Below are 23,598 nucleotides of genomic sequence, written 5' to 3' on the forward strand. Positions count from 1 at the left end.
AGATATAGAACAAATGAATGAAAGATATGCAAAAAAAGTAACAATGATAAAGGAAACAGGCCATTGTTAGCTGTTTCAAGGTTTCAAGGTCATTTTATTGTCACATGTACCAATTAAGGTACAGTGAAGTTTGAGTTACCATACAGCCATACTAAGTGAAAAGCAACAAGACACACAGCCACATAACCCCCTCCCCCCCCCATAAAACAAAGCAAGGAGCACTAAAACATACTCTTTCACACGTACTTAAAATAACAAAAACAGAAGAAAGGACTGTTGGCGAGGCAGCCACTTGCTGGCGCCACCCGGTTTGCTAGATGAGAACGAGAAGCTGGTGCGACTTGGGTGGGGGAGGGATGGAGAGAGTGGAGGGATGCAAGGGTTACTTGAAGTTTGAGAAATCAATATCATACCACTGGGTTGTAAGCTGCCCATGCGGAATATGAGATGCTGTTTCTCCAATTTGCATTTCGCCTCACTCTGACAATGGAGGAGGCCAGGGACAGAAAGGTCAGTGTGGGAATGGGAAGGGGAATTAAAGTGTTTGGTAACTGGGAGATCAGGTAGGTCCAGGCGGACTGAGTGAAGGCGTTCAGCGAAACAATCACCCAGTCTACGTTTGGTCTCGCCGATGTGTAAGAGTCCACATCTTGAATAACGGATACAGTAGATGAGGTTGGAGGAGGTGCTCGTGAACTTCTGCCTTACCTGAAAGGACTGTCCCTGGACAGGGTCGAGGTTTAGGGACAGGTGTTGCATCTCCTGCGGTTGCAGGGGAAGGTACGTGGGGATGGGGTGGTTTGGGTGGGAAGGGATGAGTTAACCAGGGAGTTGCGGAGGGAACAGTCTCTGCGGAAGGCCTCCTCCAACCTCATCCACTGTATCCATTGTTCAAGATGTAAACAGCTAACAAATTCCAGCATTTTGTGTGCATTCAGGTTTAAACCAACGTCTGCAGTTCCTTCCTGCACATTCACTCTCAGGAAGGTTGATCTGACGTTTGCAATGATGACCATGGTAGAGGTGCACAGCAGGCCATCGGCACAGGTGTCAGAGGGAAGGTAGTATGGCGATGGGGAAATAGGAGGGGGCTGATCATGCCCTGTACGTTGACATCCAGATCATCTGCCCAGTCTCTCCTCATAGCCGAGGAACTTCATCCCTGGCAGCATCCTGGTGAATCTCCTCTGCACCCTCTCCAAAGCTATCACATCCTTTCTATAATGTGGTGACCAGAAATGTACACAATACTCCAGCTGTGGCCTCACCAGTGTTCTGTTCTGTACAATTCCATCATTACCCCCCTACTTTTATATTCGATGCCCCGGCTAATGAAGGTCAGTAACCCATATGTCTTTTTAACCACCCTGTCCACCTGTCCTGCTGCCTTCAAGGACCTGTGTACCTGTACTCCAAGGTCCCTCTGTACCCCTGTCTTCCCTAGGGTCCTTCCATTCATGGTGTACTCCCTCTCCAAGTTATTTCTGCCAAAGTGCATCACCTCACACTTTTCAGGATTAAATTCCATCTGCCACTGCTCCGCCCATCTGACCATCTGATCTATATCTTCCTGCAGCTTGCAGATCCCTTCCTCGCTATTCACCACCCCCCCCTACCTTTGTGTCATCTGCAAACTTGCTGATCATGCCCTGTACGTTGACATCCAGATCATTTATGTAGATTACAAACAGTAAGGGACCCAACACCGATCCCTGCGGCACCCCACTGGACACCGGCCTCCAGTCACAGAAGCACCCTTCTACCATCACCCTCTGCCTTCTGTCACTAAGCCAGTTTTTTATCCATTTTGCCAAGGTACCCTGGATCCCATGGGCTCTTACCTTCTTGACTAGTCTCCTGTGCGGGACCTTGTCAAAAGCCTTACTGAAATCCATGTATACCACATCCACTGCACTACCCCCATCTACCTCCTTGGTCACCCCTTCAAAAAATTCAATCAAGTTAGTCAGACACGACCTTCAGTTAGTCAGACACGACACGATAAGGGGGAAGTCTTTTAGGACCGAGATGAGAACATTTTTTTTCACACAGAGAGCGGTGAATCTGTGGAATTCTCTGCCACAGAAGGTAGTTGAGGCCAGTTCATTGGCTATATTTAAGAGGGAGTTAGATGTGGCCCTTGTGGCTAAAGGGATCAGGGGGTATGGAGAGAAGGCAGGTACAGGATACTGAGTTGGATGATCAGCCATGATCATATTGAATGGCGGTGCAGGCTCGAAGGGCCGAATGGCCTACTCCTGCACCTATTTTCTATGTTTCTATGTTTCTAGAAGATCCCAACGCGAAACGTCACCTATCCATGTTCTCCTGAGATGCTGCCTGACCCGTTGGGTTACTCCAGTGCTTTGTGGGGTTTTTTTTTCGGGAAAGGAACCCTTTTGTAACCTGGTGACTTCCTGAAAATGCATGTTTGCAGTTGACACAATGCTAAATGGCAGTGGGGGTGTTATTGAAGGGCTTTATGGGTATATACTCAAGCACAGTAAATCGGGAGATAGAATATAATGTGGAAAATGTGAGGTCATATTTTTTAGAAAAATTATGTACTTTTTACAGTGAGAAACTGAAAGATGATCGTGTTCAAAACGAACTGGAGTCCTTGTGCATGAGTCATTGATAGTCAACATGGAGGTCCAGAAGGCAATTAAGACAAATAGTATGCTGATTTTTATTACAAAAATGTTTCAGTACAAGAGTAGAAATGCCTTGCATCAATTCTATGGGGACCTGGTGAGACTTTATTCAAAATTCAAGATATCTTTATTTGTCATCCAAAAAACAAGTTTAAAAAAAAAATATATATATATAAAGACAGATACACTAATGATAGGATGGGGATGAAGTTCATCAGATTAACTCCTGGAAAAGCAGCTTGGTTTAGGAAGGATTAAACAGACTAGCCAGGTACCCTCTTGATATAGGTGATTTCATTGAAACTTCTAAAATTTAAGTTGATATTCCACCTAGTTGGGTTGCCTTGAACCAAGGGTTCTAATTACTAAAATAAGAAGCCTATTCGAATGAGAAAAACTCTTCTCCAGCCAGAGTCTTTGCAATTTTCCATCCATGTGGAGGTTAGATTGCTGTCCTTATCAAAAGTGGTGATCAATAGATGTTTAGATATTGAGTGAATTATGGGATGTGGGGAGGTGAAACTGAGGTCAAGGTTCCGTCATGATCACAATGAATGGCAGAGCAAATGATCGTTCTTAAGTACCGTGAAGTGATCTTTAGGAGAAAAAGATCACATTTAAGGACTCTTTCCAATGATGACTCTCGTCTTGCCATCGTTCACTGCAGTGAATTAAGCAACGAATAATTACACCTCCGGTAAACCAAAACGTAGGTGCTGTGTGTGTAGGGTAAGAGATTGAAAACTTGTAACATTACTACTGGCACGTCCGACCCCGAGAAAACTGCACAAATCCCTGATGGTAGGGCATAGCCGAGTGGGCTGAAGAACACCAGTAAATCCCCCTCCCCACCACTCATCCCTTCTCCTCCTCCTCCTTTCCGTCTCCCCCCACCTCCTTATCCCCATCTCTCTCCCTACACCCCTCCCGCCTTGTTTTTTTTAAGAGTGGGCTGTCCATGCACAAATTAAGCAACGAGTATTTTGCAACCGTTCAAAAAAGTAATCCCCTCTCCTCCTTCCCCAATTCCAACCCACCTCCCCTCCTACCCCCACCCACCCACCTCTTTCTTCCCCACTCTTGTTTTTTCAACGTGGTTTTGCATGCATGCATGCACAAATTAAAAGCAACTAGCATTTTGGATCCTTTCCAAAAAAATAATGTAGCGGTGGGAAAGTTGATTCGCGAATAAGGGAACGTTTTGAAGCACCATTGCACATTCTGCAGCAGGGTAGGGGACTGGAAGGGGTGCAATGCAAACTGGAGGCTGCCCATAGACCCTATTCGTTTGCTCCAGGGTGCCTTTTTGTTTTGAGTGTGGGTGTTCTTTTAAAGACAATGTATTTTTTTTTTCTTTCTCTCTCTCTCTCTCTCTCTCGCTCTCAGCCTTGCCCCGGAAGTATTGCAGTCTGCGAGGGGGAGTGAGGAAGATGGCAGAATCGGAAGAGGAGGTGAAGTTTTTGGTTCAGAGGGTTGTCAAAGACATTGCCAACGCTTTCAGGAGGAACCCCAACATGTAAGCTGCAGCCGCCGCCCGTTGTTCCCGGTCCCCGCCGGCCCATGCACCACCGCCCCGAGCAAGCAAGCAAGGCACCAGGGGAGGGAGCAAGTTAAAGGGATGGGGTTTAATAATAACATAGAGAGAAGCTGGGAGTGAGTGGTGGGTATTAAAGAAAGATGAGACTGGGTTAAAGAGAGAGAGCTCGTGCATTGGGGAGGAGGAGGAAGTGAGAGAAGGGTGGGGTTAGTGACAAAGGCTGCAATCAGTTAAATGTGTGGAGAGAGAGAGACAAATAAATTGCATCGTTTGTGTTCAGTTGCTTGCAGGCTTGCTGGTTATAAAGGCCGTCTGTGCACAATGCAGTTTTCTGTTCTATGGCCTGTGAAGCTCAAGAAAGGGGGTTTAATTTTTTTTTTTAAAAGACCCCTTGTTTCACTGGTGTCCCAACCCTATTGTTGTTAAATGAATTCTATGGGGGTTCCTTGTAATTCAGGTTCAATGCTTCATTACAGCTAAGCTTTCCCTGCTGCAATTGGAAGTCGTGGGTGCATTTCAATGCCTGTGACTGTGTGTTTTGGCCTATGCTGATATTGACGTTCTGATGGTGTTCTGATGCATTTTCACATCGGTGGATTTGTGGTATTTGAATTTACAGTGGGTATGAATATTTGCAAAGACTCCAATTTAGCAAATAAATGTAAAGGTTTCCTTAAAATTCTATTGTGCTGGGGCTCCAGTGTGAACGTGGGGTGATTTGCTTTCTCCCATGTTTTCTGTTTGCAGTGATGAGATTGGATTGATTCCATGCCTTGAAGCCAGGTACAACCGGAGTCCTGTAGTACTGGTGGAAAATAAACTTGGTCTAGAAAGCTGGTGCGTTAAACTGCTCTTGCCCTTCGTTCATAGTAAACTTGTTCTCTACAGGCAGAGAAAACTGTGGTTAGACAGGGATGGTAAGTGGCAGATATTTTGTACTAAATGTTGACGTAGACATTACCATCAAAGAATAAAACTAATATTCCTCTGAATTGTCTTAACCTCTGTGTAGAGTGGGAAACAACTATTTGAGTTTGTCTAATTCTTTTAATATAGTATAATGTGGCAAGGCATTTCATGAAAGCATTATCAAACAAAACAAAGCGTGATGCCGGAGAACAGATGGCAAAGTGTGGTAGAGCTTGAAGGAGGTGTTTGAGAGAGGCAGAGACTTTTATGGAGGTAATTTCAACGTTTAGGGCCTAAACTTGTGAAGTCGTAGAGCTGTGCAGGATGGTAATGGGCCCTTTGCCCCACCATGCCTGTGTTGACCTTTTTGCCCCTATACACTAATCCCATTTTCCTATATTAGAAATATATTTGCATTCTCTTGACAGTGTGTTCCTGACACTCTGGGTCATTTAAAAAAAATCCCCTTCGAAACAAATTATTTTCACCTTAAACATATCTCTTGTTTTTGATACCCCAACCTTTGACCTTAGATAGTTATGATTTTAAACCAATAACTGCCTTTCATGAAACAATTTAAGAAACGGTACTGGGGATGCACAAGAGGCCAGAGATATAGTTTAGAGATTTTGAAGCATTGTTGTCTTTGAAGAGATGGGAGGAATGGAGGTGACCATAATAATTGGAGCAGTGCATTTTAAAGATTTTATTGGTTTATCGGGCTGGAGGCATTGCCTAGATGGAGAAAAACATTTACGTTTTACCTGGTATTCTTGGGTCATGAGTCCAATCCAGCTCAGGGAGCATGGCTCGTATGGATGTGACTGACTGCCCAGAAATAGGTGGCATCATCTTCTTTCATCTTGGCCTACTAGCTTTGCCTGCCATATGGGAACAGCTCATTGTCTAAACTTTACATTGTTCTGTGTTGATTTCTATTGTATTGCTCATTCCGTTTCCAAAATGTCGCTATGCATTTCTTTGCATCAGGTTTCATGTATCCATCAATGCCACTCATCTGCCTCTGATCCATGTATTCACATGTGGGCCAATTCCCCATTCAGACTTTCTGTTCAACTCTTGTGGCAAGCTAGTGGTTGGTCAGTGCTTGTGGCAGTATTATTTCTGAATGTGTTTGGACCTCGAGGAATCCTTCGTAGAGGGCAACTTCTGGCAACCTTTGTGCTGACGTCATGGTCGTAATGTATGAAGAAGGGTCTCGACCTGAAATGTCACCCATTCCTTCTCTCCAGAGATGCTGCCGGTCCCGCTGAGTTACTCCAGCATTTTGTGTCTACCTTGTTGTAATGTATGAACTCCACAGTCATTTACACATGGTTACTCCCACCAACAGTTGTGCGATGCTGAGCAGATCATTTGGCTGAAGAAGGGTTTTGGCCCGAAACGTCACTTGTTCCTTTTCTGCTGCTTGACCCACTGAGTTACTCCAGCACTTTGTGTCTGTCTTCGGTATAAACCAGCATCCTCAGTTTCTTCCTACCCATGTTTTAATCGTGTTGACTGTGGGATAAATATAGGTCTGGACCCGGGTTAACCTTTCCTGCTCTTTTTCAAAACAACTTATTGCATCCAGATGATTAAACTCCCTTCGGCTCAATCTTTTGCCTGAAGGATGGGATGTCGAGCAATGTGGTTCTCCCTCGGTACCATCTGGATTTTTGTGCACTGGTGTGGGTCTTGAACCTCCAACCTTCTCATTCAATAGGTGTGTTGAACCCTCCAAGTTATGGATGTGTAAATATCTGCTGCATTTTAAGCTGCTCGTATCAGCCAGTCATGTTTCCACTTGTATTTAAAAATGTTTTTATTAATATCAACATACAAATTTTTAAGGGAAAGAGTTAATTTCATGGAGCCACTTGTGTAGGTTTTAATGTTGTCCAAACAAAGTACAGTTTTGTTAGTTTTGTGGCTGTGAACAGGAATTCCACATAATTCGTTCAAAAACAATTATCTTTTATTGAATAGGATGAACTCTTTTTTTACCGATGAAGTTCATGAAAGAAGCAACTGTTCATAACATTTTCACCCACCCAGTCCCCAGTGATTCCAGTATTAATTAAGTTTGATGGTGCACATCAGGAACTATTTGAACAAGTGGGACTTGTTCTTGACGTAAGATTTGACGGCTTGATGATGGCTTCTTTCCTCTTAAGTTAATATCTTGTCTTTAAGGAGCATGCAGCTATCAAGACTGTTGTGAGCTCTGATGACTCTTGCTCCTGTTCGTTTGTTTTAATTTATCCACTTCCTCCCAATTACTGAACCAATTTTTGCTCCACCTGCTCCTGCAATAAGTTGGCATATGCGTTGTATTACTCAGATTTCTGTGGCATAGAAGGACACCATTTATTTCCCTGTGTGGTTTTTTTTCCCCTCTCGGGCGCATCCATTTCATCCTGATTGGCCTATCACCCAGCTGCACCTGGGGTAATTTACAATCGGCAAGTAACTTGCCAACTAGTAAGTCTTTGGGATGAGGAAGGAAATGGGAGCACCTGGGGGGAAACCCTACACTGTCACATGGGAAACATGCAAACTCCACGCACGCAGAGCAGGATTAAACCTGGTTCGCTGCTTTGTAACTTTCCCACCTGAAATATTTATTCTCGCTTCTGAGTCACAAATTATGTTCACATTCTATTTTGTTTCCTTTCCTTCATTCTTTTTTCCAAAATGCCTGACGCTCATTTTCCTAGGATCCATCTGTCCATCAGTCATTGCAACGGTCTATGCTGATGATGCAGTATCGAGAGGAGGCAGCACTGAAAAAGTTGCTATCTTGTGGACGAGATGTTTAATGTGATGAGATGGTTAACATCATGGGTGAATGCATGAGAGCCAAGAGCAATATTTTTTTAATGAGCATTCTTCCCATTGTCCTGAAAAGATTTACGCCACAAATGACATTAGTTTAGAAATACAAACATTCTGGTTGACTGCCACAGAGCTTTGTACAAAATGATTGCAACTTTTCCTACATTACAGCATTGTCAACTCTCGTTCATTAGTTGTGAAAGCACTGTATTAGTGAAGGTTCTTCATTTTGTTGGTGCACTCTGTGCTACAAATTAATTAATTATCCAGAATTTGAAATGGCTGGAATCGGTAGCAGTGGCCATGAAGCTATCAGACTTCTTTAAACGCCAGTCTGATGCACCAATTTCTCTTTCAAGTGAGATCTGCCATCTTCATTTTCTGTCCAATTTGTAATTCCCAAACCAGAGGAACAGTGGGTCCTGTTAACTTCCCTGTCAAATGGGCCAGGGTAATTTCCCCTACCTGACAAATGTTTATTTAAACGACAGCATTAATGATCCCAACTCTCTGCCAATGCAGCACTTTGACCTGTACAATCCTTTGCTTTAAAAAAAAAAGGAATAATTAGTGCACTTTACAGAGGAATGAACTGGATTTGTGCAATGTATCTATTGATTTTTTTGAGTCAATTCTAATGTAGTACTGTACAAATCAAATATTGAAGGTTTTGATAATCTGCCATAATCTACCCTCTTTAGACAGAGGGTGGTGAATCTGGAATTCATTGCCACAGAAGGCTGTGGAGGCCAAGTCAATGTTTTTTTTTAAGGTGGAGGTTGACAGATTCTTGATTAGTACGGTATCGTGGGTTATGGGGAGCAGGCAGAAAAATGAGGTTGAGAGGGAAAGATAGATCGGCTGTGATTGAATGGCGGAGTAGACTTGATGAGCCGAATGGCCTTATTCTGCTCCTATAACTTATAACCATTCTCAGTAGGCATGGAGTGAGAGAGTGTTTTAAGGTCATTACTCTTGACTCTTCACCTTTCATAATAGTTTTACCCAGAATCAAACTGAGTAGCTTATCAAATGTATGGTTAGTTGTTAAGAGACCTTAACGTGTGGAAGAAATGGGTTCCTCCAATCACAAGTATAAATTCCTCCCTGTCCTTCCCTGCTTGTCCACGTGTACAATGGTGGTGCAGGGATCAAGTGCACTAGGCTAGTAAACTGGACACCTGGATAAGCAATCTAGTGAAATGAGTACAAACCTCAATTAAAAATTCCAGATTCTAGGTTATGAGTTGATTTTTTTTTAAAAGAGAGGATCACTTATGAAATTGTTAAAAAAAGACTCGACTGCCAGTTAAAATGGTAGTATGGTTCACTCGTGTCCTTCAGGGGAGGAAGTCTGCCATCCATGTCAGTCTGGTCCTTTTGTGAATCCAGAGTAGGCTGGGACTCTATTCCTTGGAGCGCAGGAGGATGAGGGGTGATCTTTTAGAAGTGTATAAAATCATGAGAGGAATAGATCGGGTAGATGCACAGAGTCTCTTGCCCAGAGTGGGGGAATCGAGGACCAGAGGGCAGAGGTTTAAGGTGAAGGGGAAAAGATTTAATAGGAATCTGAGCAGTAACCTTTTTCACACAAAGGGTGATGGATGCATGGAACAAGCTGCCAGTGGAGGTAGTTGAGGCAGGGACTATGTCAACATTTAAGAAGCAGCTAGACAGGAACAAGGATAGGACAGGTTTGGGGGAATACGAACCAAATGCTGGTAGGTGGGACTAGTGTAGCTGGGGCATGTTGGCTGGTGTGGGCAAGTTTGGCCAAAGGACCTGTTTCCACACTCTATCACTCTGTGATTGTCTCTTAAATGCTCTTTGACTATAACCTAGCAAGCAACGTGGTTGTACTGTTATCGCCATGCTCTGTCAGCCTGCAGTGGTTTGAGAAGGCTACTTATAGCATCTTCCCAAGGGCAGCAGGTGCTGGCCTTGCCTGGACTGCCCAGATCCTGAAAGATTCAGCCGAGAAGATAATAGTTAGTTGTGCTGTTGACATGTGGAAATGAGTGTGCATTTCACCGCAACAGTCGGGATGTGTAGATTTGGTTGTTTAAAATAATCTAAAGACACTTGATAGAATGTCTGGGTCCCACACATAGCTCAGAAATGAAGCAACCTAGAAGTCTGAATGTTTTCATGCAACTTACACTCCTTATGTGCTACGCTCTTGGTTTTTCTAAAATCCCTATAGGCAGCCGTCCATAGCCTAAAAGGGACCCATTTTAATTTTTCCTGTTGATGATTGATTTTTTTTTTCCCAGATCTATTTATGCAGTTCTTTGCTGAGAATTTCTTGAGTTGGTTGTTTTGAAATCGGGTTTGTGTCGCAATTCAAAGTTATATCCAGCATTACCTTGCGGAAAACAATGAGATGTACAACGTCACAAGAATGACGTGTTACTCGTGCGGTGCTCAGAAACAAAATAACCTAGAAACCTGAAATTCTGCCCCCAGGTTGGATGTGTGTTACAGTCTTTGTTTCTCAAACACCCTGATAGGAAGTTTCTCCAAAACCCAAAAGCAGCCTAATCCATACTTTTTCATTCAGATTTGATACACTTTTTTCAAATCTATTTTTCAGCTGCTAAATATTTGGGTGGACCTTTGTTCAAACCAATTTTATGGAGGCATCAAAGATGTGCTTTGCATACTGTTACAGAGGCCAAGGAGCCACTTTTTGGATACTTTTGTGGAATGAGAAACTAAAACTTTCCTTATTAATTTACATTTTGACTAAAGTTCAAAGACAAAACATACAGTGCATTCAGAAAGTATTCAGACCCCTCCACTTTCCCCCCATTTTGTTACATTACAGCCTTATTTTAAAATGGATTAAATTCTTTTTTTATCATCAATCTACACACAATACCCCAGAATGAAGAACCGAAAACAGGTGTTTAGAAGTTTTTGCAAACTAATTTAAAAAAAATAACTGAAATATCTAATTTACATAAATATTCAAACCCTTTGCTATGACACTCAAAATTGAGCTTGGGTTCATCCTGTTTCCATTGATTATCCTTGAGATATTTCTACAACTTGATTGGAGTCCACCAGTGGTAAATTAAATTGATTGGACATGATTTGGAAAGGCACACACCTGTCTATATAAGGTCCCACAATTGACTGCATGTCAGACCAAAAACCAAGCCATGAAGCTGAAGGAATTATCCGTAGACCTCCAAGACAGGATTGTGTTGAGACACAAATCTGGGGAAGGGTATAAAACGATTTCTGCAGCATTGCAGGTCCCGAAGAGGGAATAACTTTGGAACCACCAGGACTCTTCATAGAGCTGGCCGCCCTGCCAAACTGAACAATCGGAGGAGAAGGGCCTTGGTCAGGGAGGTGACCAAGAACCCAATGGTCACTCTGACAGAGTTCCAGAGTTTCTGGAGATGGGAGAACCCTCCAGAAGGACAACTATATCTGCAGCACTCCACCAATCAGGCCTTTATGGTAGAGTGGCCACTCTTCAGTAAAAGGCACATGACAGCCCGCTTGGAGTTTGCCCAAAGGCACCAAAAGGGCTCTCAGACCATGAGAAACAAGATTCTCTGGTCTGATGAAACCGAGATTGAACTCCTTGGCCTGAATGCCAAGCCTCTGGAGGAAACCTGGCACCATATCTATGGTGAAGCATGGTGGTGGCAGCATCATGCTGTGGGGATGTTTTTCAGCAGCAGGAGCGGGGAGACTAGTCAGGATAGAGGGAAAGATGAACGGAGCAAAGTACAGAGATCCTTGATGAAAACCTGCTCCAGACGACGTCAGACTGGGGCAGAGGTTCAACTTCCAACAGGACAACGACCCTAAGCATACAGCCAAGACAACGCAGGAGTGGCTTCGTGACAAGTCTGTGAATGTCCTTGAGTGGCCCAGCCAGAGCCCGGACTTGAACCCGATCAAACATCTCTGGAGGGACCTGAAAATAGCTGTGCATCGACACGCCCCATCCAACCTGACAGAGCTTGAGATGACCAGCAGAGACGAATGGGAGAAATTACCCAAATACAGGTGTGCCAAGCTTGTAGCGTCATACTCAAGAAGACTTGAGGCTGTAATCGCTGCCAAAGGTGCCTCAACAAAGCACTGAGTAAAGGGTCTGAATATTTATGTAAATGTGATATTTCAGTTATTTCTTTTTAATTACTTTGCAAAACATTCTAAATGCCTGTTTTTGCTTTTTAATTATGGGGTATTGTATGTAGATTGATGATTAAAAAAATGTTTTTAATCGATTTAAAAATAAGGCTGTAACATAACAAAATGTGGAAAAAGTGAAGGGGTCTGAATACTTTCTGAATGCACTAAAATTTCCCAGGCTGTGGCATAGTCATGGACGTGGGGAGGGTGGAGGAAGGATTGCACATTTGGGGTTTAAATTTGATAAACGCGGAGACTCCAACATGTAAAGTTGGTTGTTGAACTGCAAAGGGGAAAATAATCAATAAGTTTATCATCTTTAATCTTGGATGAATACACTGTGACTTAAAAACAGCCATTAATGCAAAAGATTGGATGTTGCAAGTTCTTAATCACAATAACAAATAAATCAGTTACTTAAGTATGAGCTGGAGATTTTCATCAAATGCTGCCGGTAATTCCCTGGGTACTCAAGCAGATAAATTAAGATATTAAAATAAAGCATCATGTATTTGGAAAAATGTTAAAACATGGAAACATAGAAAATATGTGCAGGAGTAGGCCATTTGGCCCTTCGAGCCAGCACCACCATTCAATATGATCATGGCTGATCATCCAAAATCAGTACCCCGTTCCTGCTTTCTCCCCATATCCCTTGATTCTGTTAGCCCTCAGACCTATGTATAATTCTCTCTTGAAAACATCCAGTGAATTGACCTCCATTGCCTTCTGGGCCAGAGAATTCCACAGATTCACAACTCTCTGGGTGAAAAGGTTTTTTGTCATCTCGGTCCTAAATGGCCTAGCCCTTATAGCTAAACTGTAGCCCCTGGTTCTGGAATCCCCCAGCATCAGGAACATTTTTCCTGCATCTAGCCTGTCCAATCCCTTAAGAATTTTATATTTTTCTATAAGATCGCCTTCTAAATTCCAGTGAATATAAGCCCAGTCGACCCATTCTTTCTTTCAAAGATTATGCTTGAAAACCAAAAAGCAGGCACGTTTGACAGGCGATCCATCCACAAGAGAAAAATACAAAGTGTTGGATACACTCAGGGGATCAGGCATCATCTTTGGGGGGAATGGATAGGTGATGTTTCGGGTCCGTCCCTTCTTGAGTTTGCTTCAAATTCATACAAATCAGGAAATTGAGAAATTGAAGACACAGACTCAACAGGAATGATATTGATGGAAAAAGTTGGGTTAAATTGTTACTTCACTTCATGATCTGATGTAAGACTTAATCTCGAGCAATCAACCTACTTATGCAACAGGTCCATATGACAGCACCATATCTCTGGTCCTACACTCATCCATGGAACATCTGTCTAACAAGGACACCAATGCCAGACTAGTTTTGACTATAGCTCTGACTGCAGCAGCTACAAACTTCAGGACCAAGGACTCAGCACCCTCCTCTGCAACTGTATCCTTGACTTATTGAGCCACGGACCATGAGAAGTGAGGATGGTTGACAAAACATCTTAAACAATAATTCTTAACACCTCAGGGAGGCTACATTCTTAACCCTTTACTGTATGTATTCCCTATGCATTCTACCCTAACACCCTTTTACATGTTTGCAAATGACACCACTATTGTGGGTTGGATCTCAAACAACGATGAGATGGAGTACAGGAAGGAGATAAAGAGCTTTGTAGCATGGTGCCAAGACAACCTTTCCCTCAATGTTAACAAAACAAAGGCACTGCTCATTGAATTCAAACAGCGAGGTGGAGTCACCTGCTGAAGTGTAGATGGTTGAGAGCTTCAAGTTCGTAGATGCAAATATCACTTAACAGTTGACCTGGTCCAAACGCATTAATGCTATGGCCAAGAAAGCACACTGATGCTTCTACGTCCCCGGAAGACTAATGAGGCATGTTTCCAATGAATTTCTGTAGCTGCACTATGGAACACAAGCTATCAGGATGCACCACAGCTTGTTGTGGCAACTGCTCTGCCCAGGTCCACAAAAAAATTGCAGAGAGTGGTGGATGCAATCCAGTCTACCAGTCTCTTCCCCTGCCCCCACCCCACTCCCCACCATTGGCTCAGTCTAAACCTCACATCATCTCATCAATGACTTGAACATGGCCATTCTCTTGTCTCTCATTTCAAGCAGAAAATACAAACGCTTGAGTGTACTTGACACCAGATGTCTGCCACACAATCTGGATGAACAGCTTCTTTCCTGCTCCTGAATGGAGCTCTCATTTGTTGGGGATGAATTTCTGATCTTATATATCATATCATATATATACAGCCGGAAACAGGCCTTTTCGGCCCACCAAGTCCGTGCCGCCCAGCGATCCCCGTACATTAACACTATCCTACACCCACTAGGGACAATTTTTACATTTACCCAGTCAATTAACCTACATACCTGTACGTCTTTGGAGTGTGGGAGGAAACCGAAGATCTCGGAGAAAACCCACGCAGGTCACGGGGAGAACGTACAAACTCCTTACAGTGCAGCACCCGTAGTCAGGATCGAACCTGAGTCTCCGGCGCTGCATTCGCTGTAAAGCAGCAACTCTACCGCTGCGCTACCTTGCCGCCCAATCTACCACATTGCGGCCGTTGCGTATATTTTTATCTGCACTTTCTCTGTCACTAACACTATTGTGCACTTATTTTCTCTTTTGCACTGCATGTGTGTGATTATGATTTGCCATAATAGCACGCAAATCAAAGATTTTCACTGTTCCCTCGGTACACATGACAATAATAAACTATAGAACAAATATCACGCTGTTTTTCAAATGTCACACAATGCCACTTGAATTACCAATGATTACATGAAAGAACAATTTTAGTACCAAAAAAATGATGCTTCCCGATCAACCTGTACAATATAAATCTATTGATTGTGTGGCAGACATTGTGACTGTACATTTTCCTGTTGAATTTTTAACTTTGTCATTCCCTGGTGTGCCATCATGCTACCAATGATCCATAAATGCACAAGGTCATCAGTTCAAAAATGACTGCCACGTGTAATTATGGCTACACAATAGCTGAGACTGCTGTCAGGGAAAATGTCTTCATCCCTCTGATACCAATTATTGCATCTGATCTACCTATCCAATTCAAGCATCTTCAGTTTCCTATTCAACTTAGTTTTGCCTTAACCTCAATTCAGTGTTTCTCCCCATGCTCAGCCAATATGCTGGTTTCTCCACAGTTGGAGCTAAACATAATTGATACATTTTTACATCTGATTCCAAATTACATCTATATCCTGATGCACATGAAAATTGAAATCATGTAGGTTTACATAGTGTGCGTAGGTACCTGCCTTTTTAAAGCAAACTACATTGAATGTAATTTTTATATGCATATTCAGTTTTAGTGTGCAGAGTTATTTTGACAACTTTAGTTATAAGTACATAAATCTAACCCACTAACTCAGGAGTCTTGAATTGTCAAATGTACTGACAACAGAAAAATAAAATTCTTACTTGCAGCAGCGTAACAGGCGTGTAAATACAATATATTTCTTTAGGTTTTGTTCCATTTTAGTTGTAAATTTGTGCAGTTAATCCATGCAAGATGTTGCCTTTTGGGCGATCAAAAGCAAGAGGATAATGTACAGTGAATGGCAGGACCTTTAGGATTACTGATGTACAGAGGGATCTTGGGATGTATGTACATAGCTTGCTGAAAGTAGCAACACAGGTGCAGAGGATGGTAGAGAAGGCATATGACATACCTGCCTTCATTAGTCAGAGCATTTGAGATTAAAGGTTGAGAAGTCGTATAACTGCACAAAACTTTACATAAAACATGTTTGAAATATTGCAAGCTATTTTGGGCACCACACTAGGAAGTATAACGAGACTTTGGAGTGAGTGCAGAAGAGGTTCTCCAGGATGTTACCTGGATTTGGAGGGTAATAGTTATAAGGAGAAGATGAACAAACTTGGATTGTTTTCTTGGGATAGTCTGAGTCTGAGGAGCAACCTGAATGAAGTATATAAAATGATGAGAGACCGTGATGGGGTGAACGGTCAGTCTTTCCCAGGACGGAAAATGTGAAGTACTAGAGGGCATAACTTCAAGGATGGGGGGGGGGAGAGAGGAGCGTTTAAGAAGATTTACTCTAAGTTTTGTACACAGAGTGGTAGGAACCTGGACAGGCTGCCATGGGAGGTGGTTGAATCGCAATGTTTGAGAGACGTTTAGACAGACGCATGAGCAGGTAGGGAATAGGTATTAAACAGCCTTGTGCAGGCAGATGGGATTAGATGGATCGGCATCATGGTCAGAGCAAACATGATGGGCAGAAGGGCCTGAACATGCAGCTGTACTGTGACATGTTCCACGCCATCTGCAGCTTGTTTCAACTTACCTTCACATAACTTCCCCTGTGTTTTTATGTATTCTAATAATGCCATAAAATATCTCGAGTCTATTCTGGTGAGCCATAACAAACAGAATTTGACAGAATTCAGGTCAGAAATAAAGTCATGGTGCCTGAAGAAAGGACAGGGGGCAAGAAGGGGTTAAGCATGGAGGTTGAGAGGAAATTCCAGAGAGTCAGAGTGGGAGTGAAGGAAATTTGTGTGAGTGATCCAGAATTGGAAGTATCCAGCAATTAAATGCTTGGAGTAATTTAGGGTGCAAAGATGCAAAATCTTGATGGACTTCAGCACAAAAAAAGCAAATTTTATAACCCAACCATGTCCTAACCAGGATGATTTGCATGGAGCTGCATTGGCAGGACATGGCCCCGGTTAAGAGGGGCAGAGGAATTTTGGATAGCCTTAAATTTACACAATTGAGTGCTAGGCAATTCAGCAAGGAGAGCATTCGGGAACGGCAGAGTGGCACAGCTGGTAGAGCTGCTCCATCACAGGGCTAGAGACCCACCTTTGATCGTGCTCATGGGTGCTGTCTGTGTGGTGTTTGCATGTTCAGATGCTGTGAACACGTGGGTCTCCTCCAGGTGCTCCGGTTTCCCCTCGCATCCCAAAGATGTGCGGGTTTGTAGATTGATTGGCCTCTGTAAATTGCTCAAATGTGTAGGGAGTGGATGCAAAAATGGGATAACGTAGAACTAGTGTGAAGGCGTGATCGATAGTCAGTGTGGACTCGTGGGTTGAAGGGCCTGTATCCATGCTGTATCTTTCAATCAATCCAATTTTATCTATATTGTTAACATTCAGTCTGATTTATTGACTGGTGTTTTGTAATAAGCCCTGACCAATATGAGAATCATAGCACAATATCAAGGTTGAGTATACATATCACCCTGCCTTTTGTACATTACTGTGTTGCAAGTAACCCTGAATGTGGTATATGTACTCATGACTTGGTTTCCTGAATGTTACTCCTCTTGGTCCGAACATCGTTGTAGAAAATTAGTTTGGGTTTTTAAACCAGAATTTTCTGTGACTTAGTAATGTACTGGTTTTATTATGCAATTTCTGTGGATTTCATAAAAGCATGTTTGATTTATGGAAAGATGACTTGAGGTAGAAATTCATCTGTGGCACCAAATGTGTGAGAATGTTATTGACCAGAGCAGTTGTACTTCCTATTTGTTTGGCTACATTGATTTCAGTAGAGCTTTTATGTTTGCCAAGGTGAGATTGGTATGATTGTCCTCTGAGGGACAACATCAATTCTCTGGTATTTAGAAAAATGAAACGTGACCTTGCTGACTCCCAATTCTGAATGAGATTCGCAGGATGGCAACAGAGAAATTGTTACCCATGGCCAACGACACTCAAACTAATGGACAACTTCCCAGAATAAGGTATCAGCTATTCGTACTGGGGTGAGGAGAAAATTCTTCCTGCATGGGTGTGAATCATTAGACCACCCCTGCTAGTTCTGGTGGCTAGGTCAACAAGTATATTTAAAGCTGAGCTAGGTCTTCGGCGTCCATGGAAAGCTAGGAATGTGGGCATGAGAAGAAAGTAGACTGGGGGTTGAAGATCAGTCATGATCCAGCTGAACTGACTCAAGTCTGTGCAGTCTAAACAGCTTCAGTATGACTAGAGGTGGCAGCCGACCCGTGCACATACAACCAGTGATGAATTTCTCTGTGGATTTTGGCAACAGTGGGTGTTAATCTAGACAACTGACAATTCTTGGTTGTTCCTCTCCCTTTCAGCTCTGACTGATCTCACTTGTACTCTACTGCTGCTAAACCCAGACTTCACTACAGCCTGGAACGTCAGGTATGTCACCGTGAGCCAGTATTATTATCCCTATGGTTCATTGCTTAACCCGCTGTCGGTTTGAGGACCAGTTACCGATCCTTTCGGGCATTTTTTATTTGCATATGACTGTATTACTGTTTGAATGTAACAAAGATGGAGAGTAGGTTCCGGTTTTATCGTATTGTTCTAATTGCCCCAAAGAGCTTTTTAGCTACATGAACATAGCATCATAATAGTCATAGGCTCATACAGTGTGGAAACAGCTTGTTGCCCCATCTAGACTAGTCTCACCTGCCTACATTTGGCCCATATTCCCCTCTAAAGCTATCCTACCTGTCCAAATGTTTTTTTTAAACACTGTGATAACACCTGTCTCAACGACCTCCTTTTTCCAGCATCTTTAAAATGTAGTTGTTGTCTTAATGTAGGAAATATATAAGGTAATGGAATATAAGGTAATATATATTAGGTAATGGAACATGAAAATATATGTAATTTATAATGTTAATGTATTAATGGGAATAGCACCTAATACTTTCACGAGATTGATCCCTGGGATGGCAGGACTGTCATATGAGGAAAGAATAAAAAGACAAGACTTGTATTCACTGGAGTTTAGAAGAATGAGAGGGGATCTTATAGAAACATATAAAATTATAAAAGGACTGGACAAACTAGAGGCAGGAAAAATGTTCCCGATGTTGGGCGAGTCCAGAACCAGGGGCCACAGTCTTAGAATAAAGGGGCGGACATTTAAAACTGAGGTGAGAAGGAACTTTTTCACCCAGAGAGTTGTGAATTTGTGGAATTCTCTGCCACGGAGGGCAGTGGAGGCCAAATCACTGGATGGATTTAAGAGAGAGTTAGATAGAGCTCTAGGGGCTAGTGGAATCAAGGGATATGGGGAGAAAGCAGGCACGGATTATTGATTGTGGACGATCAGCCATGATCACAATGAATGGCGGTGCTGGCTCGAAGGGCCCAATGGCCTCCTCCTGCACCTATTGTCTATGTTTCTATGATGGTGCAATGTTCCTTCACTCGAGTATCAACTGAGAACTTGTGGCTGAAACTCCCAGCTTCTGGCACGAGACCAAAGTGCTACTTGCTGGCATGAATTTGAGCCTCGTGTATTGACTCCCAAAATATCATGATTTTTGTTTCTCCCTGTTAATGGATAGATGTTGAAGAAGGGATATTGATTGCTGTCAAGTGATCAGGGATTTTATCTTTCATTTATATTGGCAATGCAAGAGCACTCTAAAGGATCCAATCAATATCGGCTGGAATGTCTAAATAGAAGATGGTGAAAATGATCCGCTGAGGGGGGTGGGGGTAAAAAAGTGGGTTGCTATGACAATTTGGCATAGCATAATTTTCAAGGAGCGCAAACAAAATTTTACAATCGGACAGGGCAGTTAGTTGAAGAAAATTAAAAAGTGTATCTTGAATAATAGGTAGGTAGGTTAATTGTCTACTGTAAAATGTTGGTGGATGGTGGGAGGATCGAGGAATTAATGAGTGATAGAAAGTACATTGCTGGATAATAAAGGAGGGGGGGGGAGTAAGATAATATTGCTTTGAGACCCAGCATCGACTCAGTGGGCTGAATGGCCCCTTTCTCTGTCTTGAGAAGTATGAAAATATGATCTTAAGAGTTGCTGGAAGCATGTCTGGCAGTGGTGAAGGAAATGAAATTGGGGATGGGCAAGGGAGATTTGAAGAGTAGAAACAAAGAATTGCAGATGCTGGTTTATACCAAAAATAGACACACAGTGCTGAAAGGCCCGGATCCGAAACATCACCCATCTTTTTTCTCCAGAGATGCTGCATGATCCGATGAATTACTCCAGCACTTTGTGTGTAGATTTGAAGAGTTGCCAGGTACTTTGAGAGTTGTGGGGCAGGAGAGGATAAGAACCGGGGAGGGATCTATGACTGGGTTTAACTTTTATCAGCAGGTTATATTCCATGTTCTTCCAAGGTTGCAGATTGTTGGCATAGCTGGGTAGCAGATATGCGTGGTGGATATCCGTGGTGCAGCTGGTAGAGCTGTTGCCTCACAGCACCAAAGACCTGGGTTCAATCCTGACCTTGGCTGCTGTGTGTATGGAGTCTGCCACGTTCTCCCTATGCCTGTATGGGTTTACTCTGGGTGCCCTGGATTCCTCCCACAACCTGCAGACATGTATGGAGGTAGATGAATTAACCCTGTAAATTAAACCTGCACCCAGTGTGTAGGTCAGTGGCAGAATCTAAAGAGGAAATGATGGGAATGCGGGGAGAATAGAATTGGCCAGGGTAGGTTCATGTAAAGAAGGCTGGTGGAGGGTCAGCGTGGACTCAGCTGAAGGGCCTGTTTCTGGGTTGTTTCTCTCAATGACGCCAAGCTGCTCAGTTCAGGGGTCAATTAGGAATGACCAATGAACGTGGCTTTTCCAGCAAAGGTCCCATTCTTTGAATGTCCCAGAAACGGGCCCTCTGGCCCAGTATCTACACCGATCATCAATTACCCATTTTGTGAATCCTACGTTAACCCTGTTTTTTACATTCTCCCTCATTCTCATCAACTCACCCAGAATCTACCTGCACACGAGAGGCCAATTAACATACCATCCTCCCCACGTCCTCAACACGTGGGATGAAACTGTAGCACTCAGAGGAAACCCAAATGGTCACGGGGATTGTGCAAACTCCACACCGACAGCACCCAAGGTTAGGATTGAGCCCGGGTCTCTGATGGATAGAGGCAGTGGCTCTACCAGCTGGGCACTGGTGCTGTGAGGCAGTGGTCAAGCAGCTTTACCATTGTACCGTCCTAATGTAGTAGTCTGGAACCACCTGTACACTAGGCTTGTTAAGACTGCCAGCCTTCCTTGAGGACCAGAAAAGTTTTTGCAACAGTCTGCTTACCACCAGGTTATCATACCAAATGTATTTAATTGCCAGAATTTGACACCCCCTCCCCAAATAGCCCTGGTGCAAATCAAACCTGCATCTCAGCATGTAGTCCAGGCCTCTGCAGATCTAGTGGCTTGTATCATCATGAGCCCTGACTGGCCAACTATGGCAAATTTCCTTCCCCTGAGGGTAGTTGCATTTTATCAACAGTCAGGGTCACCTTTTCTTATGGGTTGCGTTCATTTGAAAGTTGCTGTGCTGGAATTTGGTCCCTAGCCTGCTATTAAAGCTAAAACTATTGCTGTGCCAGGAAAGACCGCCTGTTGAGATAAGATTAATAATGACTGTAATTAAAATGATTTTACAGACGTTGTAATTAGTATTTCAATGCTTTAATATATCTAAAATGAGATGTCATTTGTGTCCATGTTTTGCTTTGCCTGATTAATGACTGGAATCTGCTTCAGTGCAACAAGGGGATGACGTTGATATTGTTTTCCAGAAAGGAACTCATTCAGCTTGGTGCCTTGGATCCACTTAAAGACTTGCACCTTGGGAAATTGGCCTTAACAAAGTTCCCTAAAAGCCCAGAGACTTGGATTCACAGGTACGTCAATGAACACGGTGCAAGGTTTTTGGAAAGCTCTGCTTGGACTTTGTCACCAAAGTTTTTCTTGTTATTTGGGTCAAATTGCCTAGGCAGTTTTAATGACTACTGATGGAGCTTTTCTCGTGATAGGATGGTTGAATAACAATTAGAGACCTTGTTTTTCCAAAGGAAAAGTTGGTAGGATTGTTTTCTCACATACAAAGTACCACCCTAGCTTCCTCCTTATTCAGAATGAACGATCTTCCAGAACTATCTTTCACCTCTCTGGATGGCTGCTACTCAGCTGTCGGTGTCATGAAAGCCATCCCCTTCCTGAAGTTGTTCTGAAAATGAATAACATCCTGACTTATTTGTGTCATAATAACATTTCCCTGCTAAGGTTTCCTTTCCTCAATGCCCATGGCGAGTGGGCATTAGAAATATAGACAAGACAGCATTACTGCTCCAATACATTCAAGTCAGTTTGCCAGGGTGTTGCTGATGCCATAGTTTACTGATACAGCATGGAAGCAGGCCCTTTGGCCCACCGAGTCCATACTGATCAATAAGCATCCATTCACACTAGTTTCTATATTATCCTACTTTCCCATCCATGCCTTACACACAAGGGGCAATTTACAGAGGCCAATTAACCTACAGACACACACGTTTTGGGATGTGAGAGTAAACCAGAGCCCCCGAAGGAAGCCCACACAGCCATATGTTGAACGTGCAAACTCCACACAGACAGTACCCGAGATCAGGTTCGAACCTGGGTCTCTCGCGCTGTGAGGAAGTGCCTCCACCATCTGCGCCACTGTGCCATCCATGGTACAGAAGGGTTTACTATAACCATGCTGAAAGACCATTTCAACCAAGGCAAATCATTCTCATACAGCACCAAAGGTTTTTGTCCAGATTCACCATGGACTTGGGCCTTTACTCACAATCACCTGCCTACTAGCTCCATCATGACCTGAAGTGGCTTCCTCACCTCCACATATTACAAATTCCCATTGGTTAATTGGCTTCGAGCTGACATTGAAAGCCACTGGCTGCAGGGATGTTCTACTTGAAAGCATGACCCATGGGACAACCACTGCCTCAGGGTCTCTTTGGTAACACTGTTTTATTATCGGTATTAGATCTAATATATCTGGGAAGTCTCAAACAAAGATTATTACAGTACGTTCACTAGGGGGGAAAGATTTAAAGGGGATCTGAGAGGCACATTTTCCACACAGAAGGCGGTGGGTATATGCAAGGAGCAGTTAACTGGCAGAGGTGGGTACAATTAAAAGACATTTGGACAGGTACTTGGACAGGAGAAGTTGAGAAAAATATGAGCCAAGTGAAGGCAAATGGAACTAGCTCAGTTTGGCACCTTGGATGGCTTATGCGAGTGGGCCGGAGAGACTGTTTGTGTGCTGCAGAACACTGACTCTACAAAGGACTGTAGCAGTTCAAGAAGGCAGTTAACAGTGACACTTTCATCGCTTGTATTAAAAGAACATTATTAGTTTCATCTTCAGAGCCAACTCATTGTGCATTGTTGCTCTGCCTCTCAATTGTATGAAATGGTATTGGTAGTCCCTTGTATGTATTTCCCCTCTGCGGGTTTAAAAAGTAATATTGGGTGAGAAACACATCAGTTAAGATGTGGAAATAGCACTCTGGGAATATATTTTAAAATGGCTTTCAAAGGGGACTTTAAATCCCTTTTAAAATTTCAGGGACAAGAGCAAGGGACCAGGCAACCCAATCCCATAAGGGCAGTATTGCACCAATTGCTTTTAATCCTCTGACTTTGAGCTGAGGCAGACAAAGAACCTTTGGTGT

General features: G+C 43.1%; 1 protein-coding gene across 4 annotated transcripts in view; it reads left to right on the forward strand.

Annotated features, from left to right (window-relative positions):
• Positions 1–23,598, forward strand: part of ptar1 (protein prenyltransferase alpha subunit repeat containing 1) — a 134,711-nt gene that overhangs the window by 94,562 nt on the left and 16,551 nt on the right. For 2 of the 4 annotated variants that reach the window (XM_078395439.1, XM_078395438.1), the window contains 4 exons: positions 4,041–4,170; positions 4,939–5,108; positions 18,221–18,287; positions 21,673–21,777. In XM_078395439.1, coding sequence (XP_078251565.1) covers positions 4,085–4,170; positions 4,939–5,108; positions 18,221–18,287; positions 21,673–21,777 — 428 coding nt within the window. In that variant the 5' untranslated portion in view covers positions 4,041–4,084. Of the gene's footprint in view, positions 1–3,264; positions 3,384–4,040; positions 4,171–4,938; positions 5,109–6,692; positions 6,827–18,220; positions 18,288–21,672; positions 21,778–23,598 lie in introns of those variants that run through there. The other 2 variants (XM_078395446.1, XM_078395453.1) reach the window with 2 other exon arrangements.

This window comes from Rhinoraja longicauda, chromosome 3, assembly GCF_053455715.1.
Source record: "Rhinoraja longicauda isolate Sanriku21f chromosome 3, sRhiLon1.1, whole genome shotgun sequence".
Classification (NCBI taxonomy): domain Eukaryota; kingdom Metazoa; phylum Chordata; class Chondrichthyes; order Rajiformes; family Arhynchobatidae; genus Rhinoraja; species Rhinoraja longicauda.